This window comes from Camelus dromedarius, chromosome X (genome assembly GCF_036321535.1).
Source record: "Camelus dromedarius isolate mCamDro1 chromosome X, mCamDro1.pat, whole genome shotgun sequence".
Taxonomy (NCBI): domain Eukaryota; kingdom Metazoa; phylum Chordata; class Mammalia; order Artiodactyla; family Camelidae; genus Camelus; species Camelus dromedarius.
In genome coordinates, this window is record NC_087472.1 from 1,060,025 (window position 1) to 1,082,826 (window position 22,802).

The 22,802-nt window shown below is 57.2% G+C and overlaps 3 protein-coding genes and 1 long non-coding RNA gene across 6 annotated transcripts; 3 read left to right on the top strand and 1 right to left on the bottom strand.

Annotated features, from left to right (window-relative positions):
* Window positions 1-368: 368 nt before the first annotated feature.
* FAM3A (FAM3 metabolism regulating signaling molecule A) lies at window positions 369-8,167 on the top strand. 2 transcript variants are annotated; one of them, XM_031446324.2, is made up of 10 exons: window positions 369-759; window positions 862-931; window positions 2,400-2,513; window positions 3,120-3,143; window positions 5,451-5,574; window positions 5,709-5,767; window positions 6,129-6,179; window positions 6,394-6,478; window positions 6,555-6,681; window positions 7,512-8,167. In XM_031446324.2, the coding sequence occupies exons 2-10, from the start codon at window positions 919-921 to the stop codon at window positions 7,605-7,607; spliced, it is 693 nt and encodes a 230-aa protein (XP_031302184.1). In that variant the 5' UTR covers window positions 369-759; window positions 862-918; the 3' UTR covers window positions 7,608-8,167. The 2 variants fall into 2 exon arrangements, with proteins under 2 accessions (XP_031302184.1, XP_031302182.2); XM_031446322.2 differs by lacking the exons at window positions 369-759; window positions 862-931 and adding an exon at window positions 1,064-1,717 and having other exon boundaries at window positions 5,413-5,574.
* Window positions 8,168-8,270: 103 nt separating this feature from the next.
* Window positions 8,271-11,890, bottom strand: LOC116150916 (uncharacterized). The gene is made up of 3 exons (XR_004134735.2): window positions 11,712-11,890; window positions 9,878-10,028; window positions 8,271-8,430 (listed from the first exon to the last, which is right to left on the bottom strand). It is a non-coding gene; the product is annotated as an uncharacterized LOC116150916 (long non-coding RNA).
* Window positions 11,891-12,392: 502 nt separating this feature from the next.
* Window positions 12,393-15,869, top strand: SLC10A3 (solute carrier family 10 member 3). Its single transcript, XM_064482682.1, has 2 exons — window positions 12,393-12,504; window positions 14,073-15,869. The coding sequence occupies exons 1-2, from the start codon at window positions 12,502-12,504 to the stop codon at window positions 15,639-15,641; spliced, it is 1,572 nt and encodes a 523-aa protein (XP_064338752.1). The 5' UTR covers window positions 12,393-12,501; the 3' UTR covers window positions 15,642-15,869.
* A 605-nt stretch (window positions 15,870-16,474) lies between these two features.
* Window positions 16,475-19,306, top strand: UBL4A (ubiquitin like 4A). Of its 2 annotated transcripts, none has more exons than XR_010379321.1 (5): window positions 16,475-16,607; window positions 16,767-16,872; window positions 17,087-17,301; window positions 17,414-17,717; window positions 19,142-19,306. XR_010379321.1 is itself a non-coding variant. In XM_031446195.2 (5 exons), exons 1-5 carry the CDS (start codon window positions 16,560-16,562, stop codon window positions 19,251-19,253), a joined length of 588 nt encoding a protein of 195 aa, XP_031302055.2. In that variant the 5' UTR covers window positions 16,475-16,559; the 3' UTR covers window positions 19,254-19,306. The 2 variants fall into 2 exon arrangements, 1 of the variants encoding a protein (XP_031302055.2); XM_031446195.2 differs by having other exon boundaries at window positions 17,414-17,520.
* The last annotated feature ends 3,496 nt before the right edge of the window (window positions 19,307-22,802 follow it).

Sequence of the window (22,802 nt, forward strand, 5' to 3'; positions counted from 1 at the left end):
CACCGGAGGAGCGCACGGAAGGCTGGCCGGCCACATTCTGTTGTCTTCCCCCGTACACTCTTCAGTACCTCCAGCTTTCTGAAAGGCACATGTGTTAACTTTGAAACAATTTCTAGTTACGCCCCCAGATCCATCCGCCCGTTCCTAGGCTTCAGAAACCCGACAGCAGGGAGCGAGCATGGCCCGAGCCCTCAGCGCCTGGGAAGGCGGGGATCTCCCACCGCAAAGGGGAGGCCTCTGGGGCGGGGCCGAGTGGGGCTCCGCCCACCCCGCCGCCAGGCAGCTCAGCCTCAGCGGGCGCACGTCAGAGCGGGGCCGGGGGCGGGGCCGACTCGGCCGCTCCCACTCGGTGGCCGGGCCGCTGTGCCCCAGCCGACGGATGGCGGGGGTGGCGCCTGCGGGCTGTGCTCCCGCCCCGGGCCGCCATTGCCGGGCCTCTCGGGCCGCGCTGCGCAGCTCCCTCGCTCCACCACGCCGAGCAAAGCGGGGCGGCAGGTTTGACAGGACGGCCCCCGAAGGAGCTCGCGTCTCCCCACGGTCAGGCAAGTCTCCGGCCGGCCCAGCCCTCGTCGCCGGTCCCCAGGCCGGAAGGGGCGACCTGGGCGCTGGGCCTCCCACCAGAGGGGCCCGCCTCCGGCAGAACCACTTCCACTTCCCAGCCCCAAAGGCTCCGGTGGGCACGATCCTGAGCCGACAGGTTCCCGAGGCCCCTCCTGTACCGGCAAAGCTTCTCTCCGCGTTCCCGAGGAGCCTGGCCAGGTAGTTGGACGAACAAGTCGGTGCACCAATCACGCCCGGCCGGCAGCGGGGGCCCAGCACAGGCTCATCACCCAAACCTGCTCTTCTGCTTTGTTACCCCAGAGTGCACGGTCCCCACACAGTGCACCTGCCGGCGGCCCCAATCCAGCAGAAGTGGACATGAGGTTGGCAGGTGGGTGGCTTCCACAGTGAACGGGAGGGAGTTGGAAAGGAGACCCGGCCGGACGTCCAGGTGTCCGGAACTCTGTCTGGAAGGGCAGGGGTGGACCACTGGGTTTGGTTTTAGAAATGGAGGACTCCGCAGAAAGACTCATTCTGTGACCTTGAGCAGATCCTTTCACCTCTGAGGACTTAAGCTTCCCAAGGTGTGAGATGAGGATTACAATAGTCGATTTCTCCCAACTGGGATTACTGGCTGCCGTTTCCAAAATGAGTTGTGGTGGAGAGACTCCAGGGAGCATGGCAGCAGTGGTCTTGGAGACGGAGCTGACTAAAGTGGCCCTGGGGTTGGATATGAACCCAGTGCCAGCCATGCTGTCACCTGGACAACTAAGAGCTCAGGGCTGGGGCAGGCAAATAGAGTCACTGGTCTGTGGAGGTTAATTCAAGCCAGGCAACAGAGAAGCAAAGGTGTAAAGACAGTGAAAGGAGGAGAGTGGAGACAGAGAGAACAGCCTGGGACAGAAGCCTGGGAAAGTCCAGCTTTCCAGGGGAGCGTGGAGGAGGGGCATCTAAGCAAGAAGCATCGAGGAGTGTCCAGATGGGGTTTGCGTGTGCCGTCCTGAACGCTAACAGGACACTGGAGAAGGGTTTCAGCAAGAGGGCCCACGCAGCCGACCAAGAGGACAAGGAAGATGAGGGCCAACAGGGAACCCAGGACACTGACAGCAAGAAGGTCACAGGCGGTCTTGGCCACAAGCTGTCCTGGGGGGTGTGACGGAGGCAAGGCCAGACTGGAGTAAGTTGGGGGAAGGTGGGTAAGTCTACTGCAAGAGGCAGCGTTGATGACTTGGGAGGGGCCGCCATGGAAGAGAAAGGGAGGAGAGACAGGTCAGTGGCTGGCTAGGTATGCGATTCAGAAGGAGGCCTTCCTTCTGCATTTTCACGGGACAGAAGATGCTGAAAACGGGAAAGAGTAGACAAGATGATCGCTATTATAAGAAACCTGCGCAGGGGGATGGGGGGAGGGCTCAGAGTTCCAGCTCACAGCAGGTGAAGGGAGGACTGACTGATCTTCAAAAGGAGTAGGAACCTCCTTCTCCATCATAACGGGAGGAAAAGAGGACAAGATGGGGGGGGGGACCCAAAATCCTGGCAGCCTCAGAGTCAGGAAGTTAGGAGGCTTCTTGAGCCCTCTTGAACAGTGACTGCTGGAAGGCCCCTCCACACCGGCCTTCACACCTGCCGTGGAGACCCAAGCTGAGAGCCTTGCAGGTGGAACGCAGTTTCCTCCTTCCACCTGCCAGGAGCTCCAGGCCCCCTCTCACACCTGGAAATGGCTACAGGTCCCCACCCTTGTGGTCTCCAGTCACTCCATCCCAAGGGGACGGGTTGAGCCATCAGGAGAGGCTGTAGGGTCATTTGGGAGCTCCCTGGCATCTGAGGCGGTCTGGCCCGTGTCTGTCTTGCCCTGCCTCCAGGCCCGCTCCGCATCGTGGCCCTGGTCATCGCTGTGGGCCTCACCTGGATCGTCGTCAGCATCCTCCTGGGTGGGCCTGGCAGTGGCTTTCCTCGCATCCAGCAACTCTTCGCCAGTGAGTGTGGGCCCCCCCCCCCCCCGCCCCGCTACCAGGCCCGCCAGGGCGGCCACCTGGGCCTGCAGGCTGAGGCTCAGGGTGGGGGTTGGGGGGCCTGGGTTTTCCGCGCCATCCGGCAGGCCACCTCCAGCTGCCCTCAGCCTGTCTCCTGGCACCCAGCACAGCCTTCCCCCTGCCACCCAGTTGCTTTGACTCCAAACACCAATCCCTACTAATTAGAATCCTTTGCTCAGGTGGAATCAGTGGGACCTGAGTGAGGCGCGGCGGGGCTTCTCCTGAACACTGGGCATGACACTCCCTGGTTGCCCCTGCGGGATTTGCACTGGGTTTTCAGACGGGGAGGGGACTCTACGCCTTGTTACTGGTGATGCGTCATCTAAGTACTTTCTACAATTCCAATTTACCCTTTTCCCGGAGCAGAGAGCTTTGCATCTGAACATCATTTAGACTTGAGCAGGAACGAACGTGCCAAGGTCAGCCTGGCTTAGACCCTGGCCCCTGAGCCTGACCCTCCACCTTGACTTCATGGCATAGGGCCAGGCTGCCCTGCTGCGGGCCCTGGGGAGCCTCCACGCTAACAGACACAACTCTCTGTCCCCACAGGCCCAGAGAACTCGGTGACTGCAGGTAAGGTTCCTGTCACCTCCCCACTCTTCCCCTGTACCTGCCCCTCTTACTACTTTTGTGACACCCCTGCCTGTCCCCAGTCCTCCAGGGCTTCTATTCTCCATTCATCCCTCCTCAAATGTGCCATCACAGCCCACTGGAGCTGCATGCATGCTGTGAACCTAGAAAACAAGTTACCTGCTTCCAGAATGCACTAGTGGGATAGGCACAGGACAGACATTCCCATCCCAAAAGGGAGGAGATGGAAGGAGTTACAGGGGTCATCAGTGCCGAGCAAGTCCAAAACCCAGCAGGGCAAATGTCATTAGGTTTCAAAGCATGAGAAGAATCCCTGGGCCTGCGGGGTGCAGGGGGAGGGGGCTCTGGAATGGAGGGGACGATCCTGCCCACCCCCCTGGGTCTGTGCCTACTCTGGCCTCTGTAGCCACTGATCTGCCTTTGGAATCATCCTTCCTCCTTCCATCCTTTCTCTGTCTCTTTCAGTCCAGGCTGGCAGTGTTTCTACTGGTATAAAATTCTCAAAAACCTTGTTGATCTCCTGTGCAGTTTATAAGGGTCTAAGCTGTAAGACACAAGGGTCCTCCAGATCTTTCCTAGATAACCTCATCTCTCTGCTCCCACTTCTGCTGACATGGCTGAGCGGATCCCCAGGTCACATGCCTCAGCCCTTTACAGACTGTCGTCCAACCTGGGTGTTCTCTCCAGAGCATGCTTTCTTGTTTCCTGAAATAAGAGAAGGCTGAGAATTTTCCAGATCTTCACGTTCTGGTTCCTTTATGCTTAACAATTCCTGTCTCAATTTCTCTCTCTTCCCTCACACGTCACTGTGAGCAGCAAGGAGAAACCAGACTATACCCTCAACATTTGGCTTGAAAATTTCCTCCAGTAAATATCCCAGTTCAGCATTTACAAGTCCCACCTTCACAAAACACAAGAACACAATTCGGCCAAGTTCTTTGCCACTTTATGACAAGGACTGCCTTTCCTCCAGTGTCAATAACATGGTCCTCATTTCTGTCTGAGAGCTCCCCAGAACTTCAGGATTCACATTTCTAGAGCCATTTCAGTCACGATGGTGTATGTGTTTTCCCAGATGATAGAAACTTTCTGTACTGCTCCTCTCTCTTCATAAGCCCTCACCAGAATCACCTCCGATGTCCATATTTCTACCGACAGTCTCTTCAGGGCCTTTTCTAATATGCACATGGAAATCTACAGCCCCTACCCATTACCCAGTTCCAAGGCCATGTCTACATTTTTAGGGATTTGTTACAGTAGCTCCCTGCTTCCCAATATCAAAATCTGTGTCAATGTCCTGGGGTGGCCATAACAAAATACCACAAACTGGGTGGCTTAAACAACAGAAATGTATTCTCTCACAGTTCCAGAAGCTCCAAGTCTGAAATCTAGGTATGGAAGGCCACACTCCCTCTGAAGTCTCCAGGGGAGGACCCTTCCTGCCTCTCCCAGCTTCTGGGAGGTGCTCCAGGCTGGTGGCCACATCTCTCCAGCCTCTGCCTCCATCTTCACATGGAGTTCTCCTCTGTGTCTGTCTCCTCCCCTATCTCTTTTGTGTGTGTGTCATTTAAAAAAATGTTGTATTTATTATTGTATTATTTAATTATTTTATTGGGGGGTGAGGTAATCAGGTTTACTTATTTTTAGAGGAGGTGCTGGGGATTGAACCCAGGACCTCATGCATGCTAAGCACGTGCTCTACCACTTGAGCTATAACCTCCCCCCTCCTTCTGTCTCTTATAAGGACACTGGCCATTAGATTTAGGGCCTACCCTATTCCAGGATGAGCTCATCTTAACAAATTATATCTTCAAGGACTCTTATTTCCAAATAGGGTCACTTTTGAGGTACTGGGAGTTAGGATTTCAGCACATTGTTTGTGGGGACACAATTCACCCCATCACAGAGACCATCCTCCCCGCCCTCCCACCTCTGCCTGAGGGGACCCCGTGCTCTCCAGGGCTCCTGCACTGCCCTCGCTGCCTGCGCTCTGCTTCTGGCAGGGCCATAGCCCTGGCCAGCCCTCCTGCCTCCTTACTCTTCTCCCACCAGTGGCAGCAAAGCCTCCCTGGGGTCCTTATCACCTTGCCCTTGGCCAGCCCCAGTGGGATGCAGCATGTCCATGGAAGTGTCCGGGCCTTGGCCTGAGCCACGTCCCTTCCACTGACCAGTGCCTGCCTGCTCTGTGCTCTCTCGTTCCTCCCTATGGGCTGGTCCTGACCTCCCCCTCTCAGATCTCGGGTTCCCCCAGGGCCAGACCCATGGGTCACCCCTGCTGTCCCCACCCAGAGCCGCGGGCCAGGAGGTACAAATGTGGCCTGCCTCAGCCGTGTCCCGAGGAGCACCTAGCCTTCCGCATGGTCAGCGGGGCTGCCAACGTCATTGGACCCAAGATCTGTCTGGAGGACAAGATGTGAGCTCCTTGGGGTAGATGGCAGGGCAGGGCGGGAGGGGAGCGGTTACCAGAAGCTGGGTCTGCAAGGCCCCAGGGCCGTTCCAGGGAAGGCAGAGCAGACATGCCACTTGAAGTTTCTGTCCCCCTACTAGGCTCATGAGCAGCGTCAAGGACAATGTGGGCCGTGGACTAAACATCGCCCTGGTGAACGGTGAGCTCCCCGTGATGTGAGGTCAGACTTTGGACAAGAAACCAAAGCCGGGCCGCGACCTGCCGCCCTCCTCCAGGGTTCCCAGGAGGCCTGGGAAGAGGTCTGTTCGAGTTGAAGGCTCCGCAGAAGTGACCCAGTGAACAAAAGCATGTGACCTGGAGGGTCACAGCTGTCTGAACAAGGGACATGGTGGACACGAATATGGGGGGGGGGGGGGCCTTTGAAAAGCTTCCAGATGGGCTGCACCCAGTGGCCCCTGCTGTGTCCTGAGCCTGGTCTGGGGGTGTCAGGGTGGTTGGGTGGAATCAGAGTCGCTCTGGCAGCTCACCCAGCTGCACCCCATCTCTCCATCTCAACCCAGGGGTGAGTGGAGAGCTCATCGAGGCCCGGGCCTTCGACATGTGGGCGGGAGGTGAGTCTCCAGCCTTCTTGGGTTCAGAAAAGGTGGGAGGAGGGACCCTGGCTTCTTATACCACTTTGTCCTATGCTCACCTGGAGACCCTTGCTGGGATGTGTCCCTGGCCCGATCCCTACTTTGGTGTCCTCATCTGGAGAGCAGGGGCTGGTGGGGGAGGGGTGCTCAGTGGTGCCTGATGCATCATGTCCCATGGTACCTGTGCCCCCAGATGTCAACGATCTGCTGAAGTTTATTCGGCCACTGCATGAAGGCACTCTGGTATTTGTGGCTTCCTACGATGACCCAGCCACCAAGTAAGTGATTGCCAAGGACGGCCTCAGCCTGGCCCTTCTTCGGCGATGGCTCACATCTCTTCCTTCTGTGTGGCAGGATGAATGAAGAGACCAGGAAGCTCTTCAGCGATCTGGGCAGCAAGAATGTCAAGGATCTGGCCTTCCGGGACAGCTGGGTGTTTGTAGGGGCCAAGGGTGTGCAGAACAAGAGCCCCTTTGAGCAGGTACCTGGGGAAAGCCTGGCCCCTCTGCTTCCCGGCCCAGGGTGGTCTGCCCGCCCCTTCTGCCTGCATTCTCTGAGCCCCCCTTCTGTTCCTGCCTCAGCCTTCCCTGAATTCCACCAGCACCCCCAGGGGCAGCCCTGGCCCCCTCGCTGTCTGTACAGGAAGGGCAGTAACTTTCATCTTCCCTGTTCTGTGTGGATTTCACCATAAAGAATCTTTGAATGGCAAAGCTTTTGCACTGGCAAGACTCACAGCTAAGGAACCCTCCTCCTGTACATCTTCAAGATGCTCAGGCCCATCCCATCTCCCGACACCCAGGACCCCAGTTCACACTGCACAGCCACCTCCCTGGCTGCCCTCTTGCCAGCTGTTCCCCATGCACCATCCTCACCTTTGGGAGGTTCCCAGCCCAGTGAAAGGCATGGTGCCTCCAAGCCCTGCTCCCCACAGCAGGCCAAGGCAAACAGGCCAATCCAGTGGTTTCTGGAAGGCTCTGGCTGCAAAAAGAGCAGCTCAGTCCCCAGAGAAGAGACACCCCTCTGGCCTTGCTCTCCCTGTGGGCCGGACGAGGGCAGGGACACACACGCTCCCTCCCTACCATCTCGGTGCGTGCCAGGCCCATAAGTTCAAAGAAGTTGACCCACCCACCCCCGCCGCCACTAGTGAAGCTATTGGCATTTTGAGATGAGAAAGTTGAGACACTGGGACAGACAGAGGGGGTCAACGCCCTGAGAGCGCTGATTGCCAGCAGCACAAGGGGACTGGAAGCTCTGTCTGTCTGCCGCGCCCAAGGGCTGAGACGGTGACTTCCTGCTCCCGCCAACCCACAGCACGTGAGGAACAGCAAGCACAACAATAAGTATGAAGGCTGGCCCGAGGCGCTGGAGATGGAGGGCTGCATCCCGAGGAGGACCACAGCCAGCTAGGCGGCCGAGCTCACAGACGGGACTAGGGAGGCTGCATGCTCCCAGCCTGGTCCCCGGGGCCAGCCAGGAACGTTCTCTTGCCCCAGCACATCGGGGCTCTGAGGCAGCGACCAGTGACCAGACCGTGAGCAGTGGTGTGGGCTGCACGGCCAGCCCTGTGGCAATTTGTCAGGAGACCCCAGGTACCTGTCTTCTTTTCCTGCAGTTGCTCCCCTGCTCATCCCCGACCCAGTTCCCAGGCACCTGCAGCCCCAAGTCTGGTGGCAGCTGCCCAGCCACTCGGGGCATCTTCCAGAACCTCTTCAGCCCAGAGTGGCTCACTGCTCTGTGACCTAAAGTGATTCGTTCTGGTGAGCCACACCTGGTGGCTGCTTGGGGAACCTGGCTGCCTCCAGCCTCACTCTCTGTGGGAAGGGGTGGCTGCCTTGGGGCCAGGCCAGCAGGGTGGTGAGTTGGCAAGCCTGATCACGGTCCCTGGCACAGCAGGTGGCAGCTCCTGTGGTTTGTCAGAGGGCCCACCTTCTAGATGACCTTTTAATAAATCAGTGGCCCCAACAGAATGAAGTGCATTCAGTGGGGAGTCAGGGGGGGTGTCCTTGGGGGAGGGAAACGTCCCAGAGGCTCAGCTGGCCTCCCCCCACCCCTATAGCAGGCAGCCTTTGTCTCCAGGGTTCCTGCTACTGACAGGCCCCACTGTGGCCGAGATGTGATTCAGGCGGTGAGTTGAGAGGCTCCCCAGCTGGTATCTGAGTCACCTTGCCCAGGGAAAGACGGTTCTGCCCTTTGCAGGAAAGTTGCTGACTCCCTCGGACACAGCACCGGCCTGCAGGGACAGGGATGGGGTTTAAAACCAATCCAGGTGCCTTCTGATTCCCAGCCTCCCTCCAGAGCTAGCGGATCTCCTCATAGCACTCCACTTCAGATGCCTTTGAAATCCGGTCTGCAAAAGGCCAAGTCACGTGGGCTCTTTCACATTTCTCGCATTTCCCCTCATTGGGTGTGAACCAGCAAGAAACTATATGGAGTTTTGCTGGAAAAGTACATGGGAGCACAGAAGTGGTCTGGGGTCAGAAACAGGAGTGAGAGGCCCAGGGATGCCCAGGAGGACAAGGGACAGGAAGGGGAGACGTGTGGAGGGCCTACATCACTCACCAGGGACTGGTGATCACAGCAGCTGAAACCCAGCCTGGCTCTGTGGCAGGAGCTTCATGTGTGTTCATTTTTTAATAATAAACTTACTTTTTTAGAGCAGTTTTAGGCTCACATCAAAGTTAAGCAGAGAGTACACAGCTCCCACAGACCCAACCCTCACTGACACATCCTCACCCAAAGCCCAGGGTAGATATTAGGGTTCTCGTTTGGTGTTGTACAGTCTGTGGGTCTGACAAAGCAATGATGAGTACATTATAATGTCATACGTGTATTCATTTTTTTCTACCTTTCATTATGGAAAATTTTCAATGTCCCCCAAAGTAGAGAGAATAGTCTAATGAATCTCATTGTACCCATCAGGGCTGCCATAGAGATGGACACGTGTTTCATCTGCACGTGTTACCTGCACAGTCCTCACAGCAACCCCAGCAAACTGCCATCACCCTCGTTTACAGAAGAGAAATGGCCCCTGGTGCGCAGAGGGAAGTTTCCCTGGAGCTGGGAGATTAGAAGCCAGATAAGTAAGGCCCCACATGGTTAGTAGCTTGCCCCAAATGAAACTGGCCTCAGCCCTTGGCTGCAGGCTGCAAGGTGCATGAGGTGCCTCTTTAAACAGCTGCTGTGACCACTGACCTGCCCCAGACATTCATCACCTGCGCCCTGGGCCTAGCAATACATCACATGCTGGCGGTTGTCAGAGCCACACAGATGGAAACAGCAGGCCAGCTGCGGCCCCCTCTTGGCCCAACACAGGCTAGGACTTGACACTGCTGTGCAGCACAGCCCGCCCAACCTTCCAAAGCAGAGGCACATCTTTCTGGGTCCTGCAGTCCTCCCCTGCCAGGGTTTCTCCATATTTCCTTCCTTTTCTTTCTTTTCTTCTTTTTTAAATTAATTTTTAAATTTATTTTTGCTTTTTTTAAAAATTAAGAAAAATTTTTGAATTTTCTATTTGCTTCCTTTTCAAGCACATCATTTTCCCCAGGTAGGGGAGCAATAGTAGACGTCCCAGTTCAGCAACTCCAGCAAAAAAGAGCCCCCAACTTCCCAGTAGTTCCAGCCCAAGTTCCAGGGACTAACTCACCTTGGTCCACATTGGATTATGCATTTATCCTTACCTCATTCTGTGTAGCTCTGATTGGCCACATCCAGGCCTGTGCCCGCCCCAGAGGCCAGCGTTGGGGTCATAAACATGCAAACCATGTGTCCCAAGAGTGGATGAGAGATGGTGGACAGTTCCTCCAAAGAAAACTAAGGTGCTGTGACCTGCTGCTGGGTATGAAAAAACACGTCATCGTGACATTTCCCGGTAAACACCAAAGGCATCCCATCCTTGTGCTCAGAGATGCCTTCCGTGCACGCTTATTTATCACAGAGTGTTCCTGGAGGCCCCTGCCTGGAGAGCAGGAGGTAGGCACACCTGTCAGCATCATCGCTGTGACCCTGTTAATAATATGGTGGCAGGTCTCCCATCTGAAGTGCATTTCTGTAGTTTGGGCTGTCACTATCATTTGTTTCGTCTGTTCTCTCAGTCCAGATGACATCTCTTTTGGAACTGGATATCCTTGACTGGTTCCTAGACAACCCTTCCGGCTTATGGGGGTAAATTATTAATCCCCTAAACTAACTACAAACATTCTCTTGCCTTTGTTTTAGCCATGCCTTTTCCCTGCAGAGGCCTCTAAATTCCCTCATGTCAGACACCCCACCAGCCCACTCAGGCTTCTCAGAGGGCTGAAGGGAATGAGATAATGGGGAGCAGTCTTCTAATTACATTTGCTCTCCTTGACCTCTCACACCAATTCCTGTTCAGCTGGAATATAAAAATGCAGGTTTCCTCAAGGGAGAAGACATCTTTTAGGTTTTCCATCCTCCGCTCTTGGGGCTGACCCATCTCCCTTCTCCCTCTGGCCAGTTTTACCCCGTCCTCGGACAGCACCACCCCCACTGCTCTTTTCCAATCTTCCGTCTTCAACGCAGCAGGTGCTAAGCTCCAACCTCATACCTGTGCCAGCCTGCTTCCATCAGGACCCCTCAACCCCATTAGAGAGGCACAGTATAAACTTTCCAGGACATCAAGTCCACACACACAAATGGCTTACACCTCACTGAGGATCAAGAACAGCCTACAGCTATGGCCTCTGAATGTTTTTGATAACTGACATAAACCCTCCTGAATGTGCACCCCCACCATATATGGCTGCTTACATACCATATGTGCCTAATAATATAAACTTTATAACACAAATACAATATTGCAATAAGTAAAATGTATTTAAATAAGTTTAAATTAATTACAATTTTTATTTGAATAATTAAATAAAACTAAAGATGCTATGGGTCTTTTGGAACATTCTCAATGATGTCTTGTGCCCCTCCTGGGGACAAGTACCTGTAACTTTGGGCACCACTGGCCTCCATCACAGCCCTTGACAAGAGGCTCTTCCAGAGCAGTGAGGAGCGACTGACCCGCTGCCTGACCAACTGCAGTTGCCCAGCAGCCTTTGGGAACATGCAAATGCCCCTCAATTCTACACTTGCTTACTGACTTCCCATGTCCATGTTCTACACCCTCACCACCTTTTCGCCCTTCCTTACGCCATCTGTTTGCATTCCTTTTTCGTGAAGCCTCCGGACCTTGCTAGTGGCCCCAAACAGTTTTGAAAGGTGGATAAGTCCACTAATATTACAGTGTGCAAATAGGCGCTCGGTCAATGCTTGAACGAAGTAAGCTGGAACCAGGCCAAGCACGGGCTCTGGAGTCCGACTCGGTCGGGCTCGGCCCTCGGGCCACAAGGCTGGGCGCTCTGAGCAGGAACGAGGCCGAAACACTGACCCTGGACTCCCACCACTAGCAGCAGTCCCCTGGCGTCCTAGCTCGGCTAACGGCTAAGCCTGTGTCCCGCTGCCCCCAGAGGTCGCAACGTGTCTGGGAATGACTGAGGTCCCTACCCGGAGCGGGCCCCCCTGGCGGAGACCACAGAAGACTCGAACCGGCGGCTCAGCAGCCACACGAGAACCTGCCAGATGCAAACCAACCCGAACCCGGAAAGCTTCCTGGCCCGCACGCGCACGCGCACAAGCTCGTCGCTCCCATCTACGTCACATCCGGTTGGGACCGGCCCAAGCCGCAGGAGGTGAGCCAGCCGACGCTGGTGGGCGGAGCAGGTGCGAGGGGCGGGGCCTCGCCGGGTTGGGGCGGGGCCCTGGCGGGCCTTGCTTACAGGCGTCCGCCGGCCCGCCAGGCGCTGGCTGCAGCCCCGAGCTTCTGGGCCGCGGAGGCAGGTGAGGGCCTCGGGCCGGGAAAGGCAGCCGGAAGGAGGCTTCTAGCCCCGGCTGGGCTCGGCGCTGGCCTGCTCGGGCGGCCGGGACCCTGGGGAAGGGCCGCCGCCGCGCGTTCGTGAGGCCTGGCGTAGCCGCCAGGCTTAGGAGTAGCCTGAGGGACCCTGGGACCCCGCGACCCCGGGACCGTCGTGGCCGGTCGCCGACCTGCGGGTTTTGGGGCGGCAGCGCAAACCTGGCGGCGGCGCGCTCCTCGTTCTCCCTTCCCGATTCACGCCCGAGCTCTGATCGTGCCTGATCCGACAACTTCCGGACTCCCAGGTAAGGGAGGAGCCCCGGGTCAGCACTGCCAACTGACCTGACACCGCACACTCGGCCAGTGCGCAAAAAGAGGCCGGCCCGGTGTTCCCTCCCCTGCCTTGGGGTGCATCTGCTCAAACTTCCGGCACCTCAGGCAGAAATGGTGAGCATCTGGGCCAGACCCCTCACGCAGTGACTCAGTGACTCAAAGCCACCAGCAGTACTAGAAGGACAGGGTGGATGGCCCTTAGCCCCCTCTCCCTTCTGAACGGGTTCGCACCACCGCGGTGGTTTCAGTTCCGGGTGCCTTCGTCTTTTCCATGCGACTCCCCTCCACTTTAGTTATCTTACTCCCTCTGGTTTTCCTGCCTCCCTCTTCAGCGGTGGGACACAAGGCTGGATCATGGCATCCAGGATAAGTGACCCGAACTCCAAACCAGGAGAGGCCATGGCATCCCAAGGGGGTGGAAGGGGACTGTCCCAGGATGAGCCTTTTGCTTACCGGGCCCTCCACCACCTCCTTGCCTCTGCTTCCCAGTCTCAGATGAGGGGTGGGGTCAGGGCCAAACACTGATAGGATCTAGAGAAGCAGGAGCCTCTTCCAGGACTGGGACAATGCAAGGCATGAGTCAATCAGTAGTGACGAAAACCCACTGTGTCCCCACCCTGGCTGCCCCAGTTCCTGCAGGTGATGTGACAATAGGGTGCTGGCTGCCCGCATTGAGAAGTGGAAGGAGACAAACCTCCTCCTTTCCCCCTGAGGCACCCTGCCTCCCTAGAAACACTCATAGTCTCACTGGTAGTTCTAGGCTCTGGTAGGGGTGCATATGGGCATTGGGAAGGAGACCCTGGACTCTGAGCAGAGCCTCTCAGATGTGGCACAGCAGCTCTAGGAGCTCAAGTTCTGGGACTCCTCCTTCTGCCAGAGGGGTGGGAGCTCTGACAGAAGGGGGAGAGTCCCCCCAGGGAACATGTGGCCATACCTGATCCCTTCTTGCTGCCCCTTCTGACAACTTCCCAGGGGAGAGGGGATCTGGTCCCTCCCAGAACCCCCATCTCACCACTATCAGCAGGTAGGTTGAGCCAGATAGCCACGAACGACATTACCATTCACAACTCCATGTTAGTGGTGGACATCAACCCCTGGGGCCTGGCCACCCACTGCCCACACCACTTTACCAGCTGCTCTCTGCCTGGCAGATGACACTCAAATGCCCCAGCCTGCTCTCTGATGGCCTCTCAGACTTGACCCAAGCCAGTGTTTCCCATCAGCACGCTTTGCTCTCATCAGGCTTGTTTCCTTGTTATCCTGGGTCACCAAGGATTTCTTCCCGGTTGTGGTATTGCTGCAGCCCTGGGGTAGCTGCATCTCAGAGCTGGTGGGGAACAGGCTCGTGGTAACAGGATTGGGGGTGGCACTCCCAAATCCCTTGGTATCAGGACATCTCTGAATGGTCACCATGCTGGGCAACCCCAGGGAAACCAGCAGGTATCTATCCGCAGGCTGAACAAGAACTCCTATCTGTAGGTGGCCCCTCTGGGTGAGGGATGGTAAGCTAAGGCTGTGGTGATTGGGGAGGGGACAGCCAAATGGCACTCAAGAGCTAGCACTAGGCATTCCCTTTCCTTCCCCAGGCTGAGTCTCCTAGCACTGGGCTTCCAGATCCCCATGCTCCTGGGCTCACAGCTGCAGGCCCTCACCAGCCACCTCTCTGTGTCCCTTCTCCTCAGGAAGAGCTCTGCCATCAAGAGAGGCAGCACAGAGCCAGGCCCCACCCATGGACCCTCCTCAGGACCACTCAACAGCACCAGCAGGGCTGCTCTCCTAAGCCGCAGGGGGCCTGGGCTCACCGTCCTGGAGGAGCCATGGTATTTAGGAGGAGCAGGGCCAACTACCCATGGTGGCCTGGCCGGGGAAGGGGTGGTGGTTGCACAGGCCCCTTAGGTGTGCTCAGGGCCACCCTGCTGCTTGTCAGCTTGCTGTGGGAAGCCCGGGGAACAGCCAGTGCCAACCTCAGCACCGCTCTGGGCCACACTGTGCCCCTGCCCAGGGGCCACTACTTGAGCATTGGGGATGGCTCTGTGATGGAGTTTGAGTTCCCGGAGGAGAGTGAGGGCATCATCGTAATTTCAAGCAAGTACCCAGGCCAGGGCCACGGGACCGGGCCTGGCCCCATGCTGAGGGTCACCTCCCTGGACACAGAGGTGCTGATCATCAAGAATGTGAGTGCCATAACCTGGGGCAGTGGGGGCAGCTTCGTGGTGAGCATCCACTCAGGGCTGCCCGGGCTAGCCCCACTCCACATCCAGCTTGTGGACCCCCGGGAGGCCCCGCCCACCCTGATTGAGGAGCGGAGAGAGTTCTGCATCAAGGTCTCACCTGCGGAAGACACCCCCGCCACCCTGGGCACTGACCTGGTCCACTTCTCAGAGAACCCGATACTCTACTTGCTCCTGCCTCTTATCTTTGTCAATAAGTGTTCATTTGGGTGTAAAGTGGAGCTGGAGGTTCTGAAGGGGCTCCTGCAGAGCCCACAGCCCATGCTGCTAGGCCTCCTGGGCCAGTTTCTGGTCATGCCCTTCTATGCTTTTCTGATGGCCAAGGTCTTCATGCTGCCCAAGGCCCTGGCTCTGGGCCTCATCATCACTTGCTCGTCGCCTGGCGGCGGGGGGAGCTACCTCTTCAGCCTCCTCCTCGGAGGGGATGTCACCCTGGCCATTTCCATGACTTTCATCTCAACGGTGGCCGCCACTGGTTTCCTGCCACTGTCTTCAGCCATCTACAGTCACCTGCTCAGCATCCACGAAACACTCCACGTGCCCATTTCCAAGATCCTGGGGACCCTGCTGTTCATCGCCATCCCCATAGCAGCAGGCGTGGTGATCAAGTCCAAGCTCCCCAAATTCTCCCAGCTGCTGCTACAGGTCATCAAGCCCTTCAGCTTCGTGCTGCTCCTGGGCGGCCTCTTCCTGGCCTACCGCATGGGGGTCTTCATCCTGGCGGGCATCAGGCTGCCCATTGTGCTGGTGGGCCTCACGGTGCCCCTGGTTGGCCTCCTGGTGGGCTACTGCCTAGCCACATGCCTGAAGCTGCCAGTGGCCCAGCGGCGGACAGTCAGCATTGAGGTAGGGGTGCAGAACAGCCTGCTGGCCTTGGCCATGCTGCAGCTATCCCTCCGCCGCCTTCAAGCCGACTACGCCTCCCAGGCCCCCTTCATTGTGGCACTGAGTGGCACCTCGGAGATGCTGGCCTTAGTTATTGGCCACTTCATCTACAGCAGTGTCTGCCCACTCCCCTGAGGCCCCCGGGTCAAGCTTTCGCCAGCCCCAGCCCCCAGCCTCTGCTCAGTCCCCACAGTTCTTGTGTACCAAAGGCCTTTAGTTCTCATGCACTATGCACTCAGAAAAATCCAGGCTTATTTTTTTTACCGGTTTTTTATTCTCCAGCTTTCAGTGCCAAAGAGGCCATGCTGAGTTAGGTAGGTGGGCACTGCCCAGAAAATATATTTCAATAAAAGAGAGAAGCAAGCTTGAGTCCCTTCCAGTCTTTGCCCTTTGAGGCAGGCGGGTGGGGAAGGAAGGGTGTGGCTGGGCAAGGGTGGGCCAGGGTGGAGGACTTGCTTGGGTGACACGGTGACCCCTGCACAGACTTCCTCTCGCAGCCCTCCTTTCCCCTCTCTAAGAGGTGGGCCTCTGCTCTAGAATGAGCGGTGTGCTGATAAGAGCAGAGGCCTGGCTCCCCTGCCCGCTCCCAAGCTGAGCTGCTTTTCTGCAGGTCGACCAGAAAGGAGGCGGTAGGAGGCCCGCGGGCAGTGGGACAAGCTTCGCAGGGCTGGGCCCTCTGTGGACTCCCTGGAGTCACAGAATCAGACAGGGAATCGGCGTCGGCGCTGACCTGCTCCGCCAGCACCCAGGCCCGCCCTCTTCGCGAGTCTCAGCTCCCAGCGTCTGGTTCCTCCGCCCCATCCGGGAGGGCTTCCCGGCACCGCCGCCGCGGGGAGCTGCAGCCGGGACGGACCCCTCGCGTCCGCGAGGCGCGCGGCGGAGGGCACTCCTCGGGGGCAGGGGGAAGGGGCGGGGCGGGGCGGTGGCGCCGGGCGCGCCCCTCTAGCGGCTTCCGGCGGCGGCGGGCGGTTCCGGCGCGCGCCCGGGGCGGCGGCGCGCGGCGGGGGGCGGTTAGGGTGCGCGCCGGCCGGAGTGGACGCCGCCGTGGCCGCCATGCAGCTGACGGTGAAGGCGCTCCAGGGCCGCGAGTGCAGCCTGCAGGTAGCGTCGCCGGGCCCCCGCCGCAGGGCCGGCTCGCGTAGTCGGGCCCCGGGCGCCCGGCCGGGCCAAGGGCGGGGACGGGGCGGGCCGCTCCAGGGAGGCCGGGAGAGCTGCCCCCTGCCGGCTCAACCTCTGCCTCTCCCTCCTCGGCCTGGCCAGGTGTCGGAGGACGAGCTGGTGTCCACGCTGAAACATCTAGTGTCCGAGAAGCTGAACGTCCCCGTGCGCCAGCAGCGGCTGCTGTTCAAGGGCAAGGCCCTGGCAGGTAACCGGGGAGAGGAGACGCCCGGGGAGCCACGTAGAAAGTCAGGGACGGGGCGTCCAGGCCGAGCCTGGGCAGCAGTGTAGTGGATGGGGCTCTGGCCACTTGACCCTCGGGGAGCCGGCATCCTCAGCCAGATGCTGCAGCGCTCGGCCTGGGCTCCTGGAGGTCATTCCCACCGCTGTGGGCCACAACGCCGTCAATCTCCCTTGGGCAGATGGGAAAAGACTCTCCGATTACAGCATTGGGCCCAATTCCAAGCTCAACCTAGTGGTCAAACCTCTGGAGAAGGTGTTACTGGAAGAAAGCACCGCCCGGAGACTTGCCGAGGCCCCGCCCCCAACCCCGGCCGCCTGGCAGCTCATCTCCAAAGTCTTGGCCCACCACTTCAGTGCTGCAGATGCCAGCAGAGTCCTGGACCAACTACAGAGGGTGAGAAGGGTGGCCCGGGACTAACACTTCCGGCCCAGCTGCTCTTGGCCCCTGCCTCTCACCGTGGACCCCCTGCTCGCACTCCTAAATCCTTCTGGCCTTCTCTCCTCAGGATTATGAGAGGTCCCTGAGCCGCCTGACGCTGGATGACATCGAACGCTTGGCTGGCCGCTTTCTACACCCCGAAGTGACAGCAGCTATGGAGAAGGGGTTCTCCAAGTAGGATTCTCAGAGTGTGGGGAGGAGCCTGGCCAGGCCACAAGCTGCATGTAGCATTAAATGTGTTCTCATGTTGCAATTTGGCTCATAATAATAATAGCTGGTGGGTACCCTGGTACCCGGCCCCAGCTCTTGTTAGGTGCCAGGCACCGCTCAAATCACTTGACCTGGGTTTGCGCCCACACTTTGCACAAAAGGTGAGACAGCCGAGGCCCCTAGCGGTGAAGTGGGGGAGCCAGAATCTAAGTGCAGCCAGCTTTTAGAAGTGCCTCAGGGGAAGCAGGAGTAAGGGGCTGTTTGGAAGGGTTCTGAGGAATGGGCATGGCATTTCCCATTTAGCCCACTGAGAAGAAACCCTCCCTTGAGCAATACTTTTCCAGGCCTGAAAGGGGAAGCAACTGGCCCCTGCTGCCCCTCCTGTCACCTGACCTCTGGCAGGTCCAGCATGGGCAGGAGGCCAAGTGACAGCCAGCCGCGGGGTCCCCTCAGCTACTGCAACCAGTGTGCACCCGACGAAGGAAAAGCAGGTGGGGGAGTCTGAGACGTCACCCAGCTCTGTGGTGTGGCCTTAGGCAAGTCCCTGTGCTGTGTTGGTCCCCAGCCGTTGACTCTGCACAGTGAGGGCCACTCCTTAAACCTCAGTCAGTTTCCTTTATCCCTCCCCCCGGGGAAGGAGTCTGCAGCGATCCTCCCCCTTGTGTCCTATAAACACGCTAAGGCCAGAAGCTGAGTGATGGCCAAGCGTGGCCCAGAATTGGGGTGTCCTGGCCCTTAATGTCACAGCTTTTCTCTGGCCACTCCTGCTTATCTTCTCCTGGACACAGGCAGGTCTCGACCCTTAGGGGTGACATGTGACTGGCTCCAGGTTATTTCAGCAAGGCAGTGCCAGAGCTAGGCCTCCGCCAGGCACCCACACCCTGTGCTCCCCTACAGCTCGGAGATGGCCCTGCCTCCACTCATGTGTACAGGAACTTTCCCTGGCACGCCAGTCGCTGCCTGAGAGGGGACCAGGGGACCTCAGGGTGCCAGGGAAGGGGCAGGAACACGGGCTGGTGCCACTGGTCCTCCCACCCTGCCTGGCAGGTGGGCACTAGAGACCATCTAAGCACCTACTCCTTGGAAGAGGGCACCCAGGGTCAGTTGAGGCTTGAAGGAAGCCGCGCTCCTGCCTGGGGCTCATGGGGTGAACGCTGGGTCCCTGGACTGGGAAGATGGACCGAAGCCTGATGGGCAAAGGCTTTGAAGGGCAGATGGAAGCCCCTGGCCCCACCCGAGAGCTGGGAATGTCCAACTGCAGGGCCCCTTAGGAGCCTTTGGGCTCTGGCACCTCACTCAGTAGACCTTCCTGCATGCACTCTCATTCATTTCCAGTCAGGAAACTTACATTGAAATTTTCAGTCACGCTAAAGGTGAATGTGAGGCTTTGACTTTGACCTGAAAGGAACTGTATTAGCTGGGCTGCTTTTGGTTTCCAATCCTTGATTTAACCATAATGGCAGTTGGTTTAAACAAGAAAGGAAACATGTCAGTTTACAAAACTGAGAAGTCCAGGGGTGTTGGCAGCAGATAAACAATTTCACCAAATACCCAGTTTCTTCCTACCTCCCTCTGCACTCTGCAGCGTCTGCTTCATCCCAGGCCTCCGCCTCAGGATCAGAAGATGGTTGCCTGCAGCCTCCACCAAATCCCTCGATCCCAGCCAGCAAGGAGCACCTTCACGCCCCATAGTGTAGCTTCTTTCTCAGATGCACCCAGCAAATAAACGCTGTCCTTTCACTGGTCAGAACCGGCAGTGCCTCCATCATTTGGCTGGGGCTGGGATGGGCTGTGGGAGGGAGAGGGAGATTCTCAACAAAAGCCGGGTCCTCAGGGAGGGCTGACTGGCCCAGTGCAGGGGAGTGACATGGACAGATATGCCTTTTGGACAGACCCTAGAGATAGATGGTTGAGTCCCTCGTGCTGGTGCCTCCTGGCTTGGGAGTGACAAAGCCATCTGATGGTGGGGAGCCATCTGCTGAGCAGCTGGACACGGGGGTCAGGGACTCTGGACATGGAGTGGGCTCTTCAGAGTGTGTGGTAGGAACCTCACCGGCCAAACTGACTATGAGCTAGGCCCACGCTGATTCAGCAGCCTTCTGTGAGGTTCAGGAGTTACCTGTGGACGCGACGTCCCAGGAGCTGTAAGGACAGATAAGATGGCTTCATGAAAAGAGGGGAGAGGGCTGGGCCTTAAGCAACTTCACCAGCTGCAGACACTGTAGAGGCCAAGGAGCATCCCTAGCACAAGGCGACAGGGAGAGCTTGTGTCAGAAGCCAAGAAGCCCCTCCAGGAGGGCAGGGATTGTCTAGTGCTGCCCAGAAGCAAAATGAGGGCAGGACAGAGCCTCCCCTGGTGCTGGTGACAAGAAGGTCATTGGTAATGTGGGGCAAGAAGCTGCTGTGAGGTGGGGAGGGGGAGAGGCCATGGCAGTGACTGGGGACCCCTCCTGCCAGAAGCTTGTCTGCTAAGGCAGGGCAGGGATGGGCAGGCCAGGCCAGGGGACAGAAGACAGGAGAGGGGGAAATGCTGCAGGGTGAGAGATGGGAGGGCGTAGGTAGGAAGGGGCCCGGGAGGAAAGGAAACTGGGCACTCCTGTGAAGATGGAATGGGCACGGGATGACCCTGCCTTTGCCCTTGGATGCTGGGGGTGGCCCAGAGGCACCTGCAGGCCCGAGGTGCTGAGACCTTTCAACGGTGGCTGGAATGGTTCCCTCAGGCACTCCGCTTCTTGAGCCCATTGTCTGCCTCGGGGGTGGATGCCGACCCACCCATTACCTCCTGGCCCCTGGCCCCTGTCTGCCCCTTGTGGAGGGGCCTCGAGACAGTTCCCCAGGGATATGGTGTGGCTTGCAGTGCCCACTGTAATCATAGTGCCACTGGGAGACAGCGAGATGAGTGAAGGGCCCAGCTCTCACAAACGGTCTGGCACCTGGAACTAAGATGCTTCTGCTGTCACTTCCCAGGGGCAGAGGGGAAGGGGTGGACTCCACCGAGAGCAGGGTTTCCTTTGGGGTGGGGATCGTTGAGTTGGAATTGCCTAGGTGACAGATGAGCTGTGCCCACAATTTGCTGGCATCTTGCAGGTTTTGTATGCAGCCTGGGTGAAACTGGGCCATACCAACTCCAGTAGGTCCCGCAGGACCGATGCTCAACCAGGCTGGGCCCCACCAGGAGCAGATGCGACAGCTGTGGCGAGCCTCAAGTATCTGGGCCTCGAAAAGCCTGCAGGAGAGGCAATAACCCCCAGCCCCCTCCAGGGTGCAGCCTGAGTGGCCTCCCCCATCCACACAGCCCTCTTGGGGTGACCAAGTGCCTCTGGAGTTCCTCATCTCTTGTCCTCTTCTGCCCTCACTTGCCTGCTTTTTCTCCCACTTCATTGCTCACGCCTTCTCTGGTTCCTTTGCTTGTTCTTCCCCACCATGCCCCACCTCTTAGAGTTAGGGGCTCCAAGGCTTCCCTCAGACCCTTTCTGGCTTGACATCACTCCGTAGGGCAGCTTGTCCCGCTTCATTTCACTTCTGGGCTTCACTCCTAGAAACTCTCTCAGGAGTCTCAGGGCACATCTTGGTGATGTGACTCTGAGATAGCTCCCGGCTGCCGTGCAGACACCTCATTTCCATCCTTTTATCACACATGCATTGAGCATCTGGAACAGATGCTGGCAGCAACGGGACTGGAAGATACACTGCCTTCCCTCTCAGCACTCACGTCCACACCAAGCAGCCCCTCAGCAACCACATTTCCCCTGGACAAATGGCAACAGCACGTGGCCAGGCTTTCAACGACAGGAAGTGGGAGGCCACCTTTGCCTTTCCCAACCTAGCATACTCCATTTCTCCAAGGAGCTGTGGTTCCTTTCAGTGGAGAACGGTGTTGAGAACCAAGGTCTGGTACGGGGTGCGTTCATTGCTACTGGGGTGTCGTTGTTTCTAGACTCTTGCACTGGACAAACTCGCAAACATTTTCTGAGTTCATACTGCAACCCCCAGTTCCAACCCAGCTTCACACTTCTTTGTCACCTCCCCTCATTCCACAGCCATGTTCCCCACAGCTCGATCTGTCGGTGTACTTGCTCCCTTCCTCTACCGGATAGAGTCGACCTTAAAGTGCACCCCGGACAGCTTCACAGTCATCTCAGCACTGTCACCGCCACCAACAGACACACTGAGAGTAAAGCCAATGCTGTCTGTCCCTGGAATATACCCCGTGAAGGGAGCACAGAGGGCTGAGTTTAAAAGGTACCAGACTTATTTTCTCTCTGTGGTTCTGTTATCGATTGGACATGCAGTTAGGCTCATTGGCTTTTGTTTTTATTCAGTGTAAGCACTTGATTTTTTTCACTCTTTCAAATATACTTTTGAACATATAAATCATTTACATGGTTCAAAGTCAAAACTGCACAAAAAGATGTATTACAGGAAGTCCCATACCCATGTCACTTTCATCAGTTTCCAGGTTCTCTGTCTGTCCTGTATCTTTTTCCCCCCCAATAAGTACGTGTGTCTGTGTGTGTCCTTTGCATTCTGATTTTTTTTTACACATAACAACATATCCTGGAAATCAGTTCATTTTTCACTAGAGATTTTCATGGTTTTCTACTGCTGCTTAGGACTACTGTACCATAATGAATTTCACCAGCTCCCTGCTGCTGTGGGGCATGTGCCCTGTACCCAACAGTTTTCTATTACGAATTATGTTATAGTGAGTAACTTTGCGCATAGGTTGTTCCATATGTGTGAAGGAACCGCCTACCTGTGGGAGTGCTAGGCCCAAGGCAGTGGTTGAGTCTTGTACTTAATACTGTTTCAGCTGGCAGGCAACACACCACCTATTGCATAAACTGCACTGAAAAGGTACCATCAACAACGTAGACGTGAACAAAACAAAGTTTTAATTTCAGATTATTAGAAATGCAGCAAACTGAAATGGGCAAATGTGATGAAGTGTGCCTGGGGATAGTGTGCTAGATTGGTGACCCCGAAGGCCTCTCAGAAGCGACACTGGAGCCAAGATCCTAATGACAAGAAGGAGCCAGCCGTGGGAAAGTCTGGGGACAGAGTCTTCCAAATAGAAGTAAGTGGAAAGGGCTGGGGGCGGGGCACCCTTGATCAGGAGCAGAGAGAAGGCCCCAGAGGCTGCACAGAATGAGGAAGCAGGCAGGTGGAGATAGAGGGTGGAGGAGCTGGGAGCCAGGTCACACCCGGCTTTTATAAGCCACAACAAGGAGTTTGGATCTGATTCC

Bases quoted from the DNA above. Each gene is read 5' to 3' on its own strand.
- FAM3A (XM_031446322.2), top strand. From the start codon at position 1,614: ATGAGGGCCAACAGGGAACCCAGGACACTGACAGCAAGAAGGTCACAG. The intron at 3,144-5,412 runs GTAAGGTTCCTG...GGGTTCCCCCAG, and splicing joins AGAGAACTCGGTGACTGCAG to GGCCAGACCCATGGGTCACC. The intron at 5,768-6,128 runs GTGAGCTCCCCG...ATCTCAACCCAG, and splicing joins AAACATCGCCCTGGTGAACG to GGGTGAGTGGAGAGCTCATC.
- UBL4A (XM_031446195.2), top strand. From the start codon at position 16,560: ATGCAGCTGACGGTGAAGGCGCTCCAGGGCCGCGAGTGCAGCCTGCAG. The intron at 16,608-16,766 runs GTAGCGTCGCCG...CGGCCTGGCCAG, and splicing joins GCCGCGAGTGCAGCCTGCAG to GTGTCGGAGGACGAGCTGGT. The intron at 17,302-17,413 runs GTGAGAAGGGTG...TTCTCTCCTCAG, and splicing joins TCCTGGACCAACTACAGAGG to GATTATGAGAGGTCCCTGAG.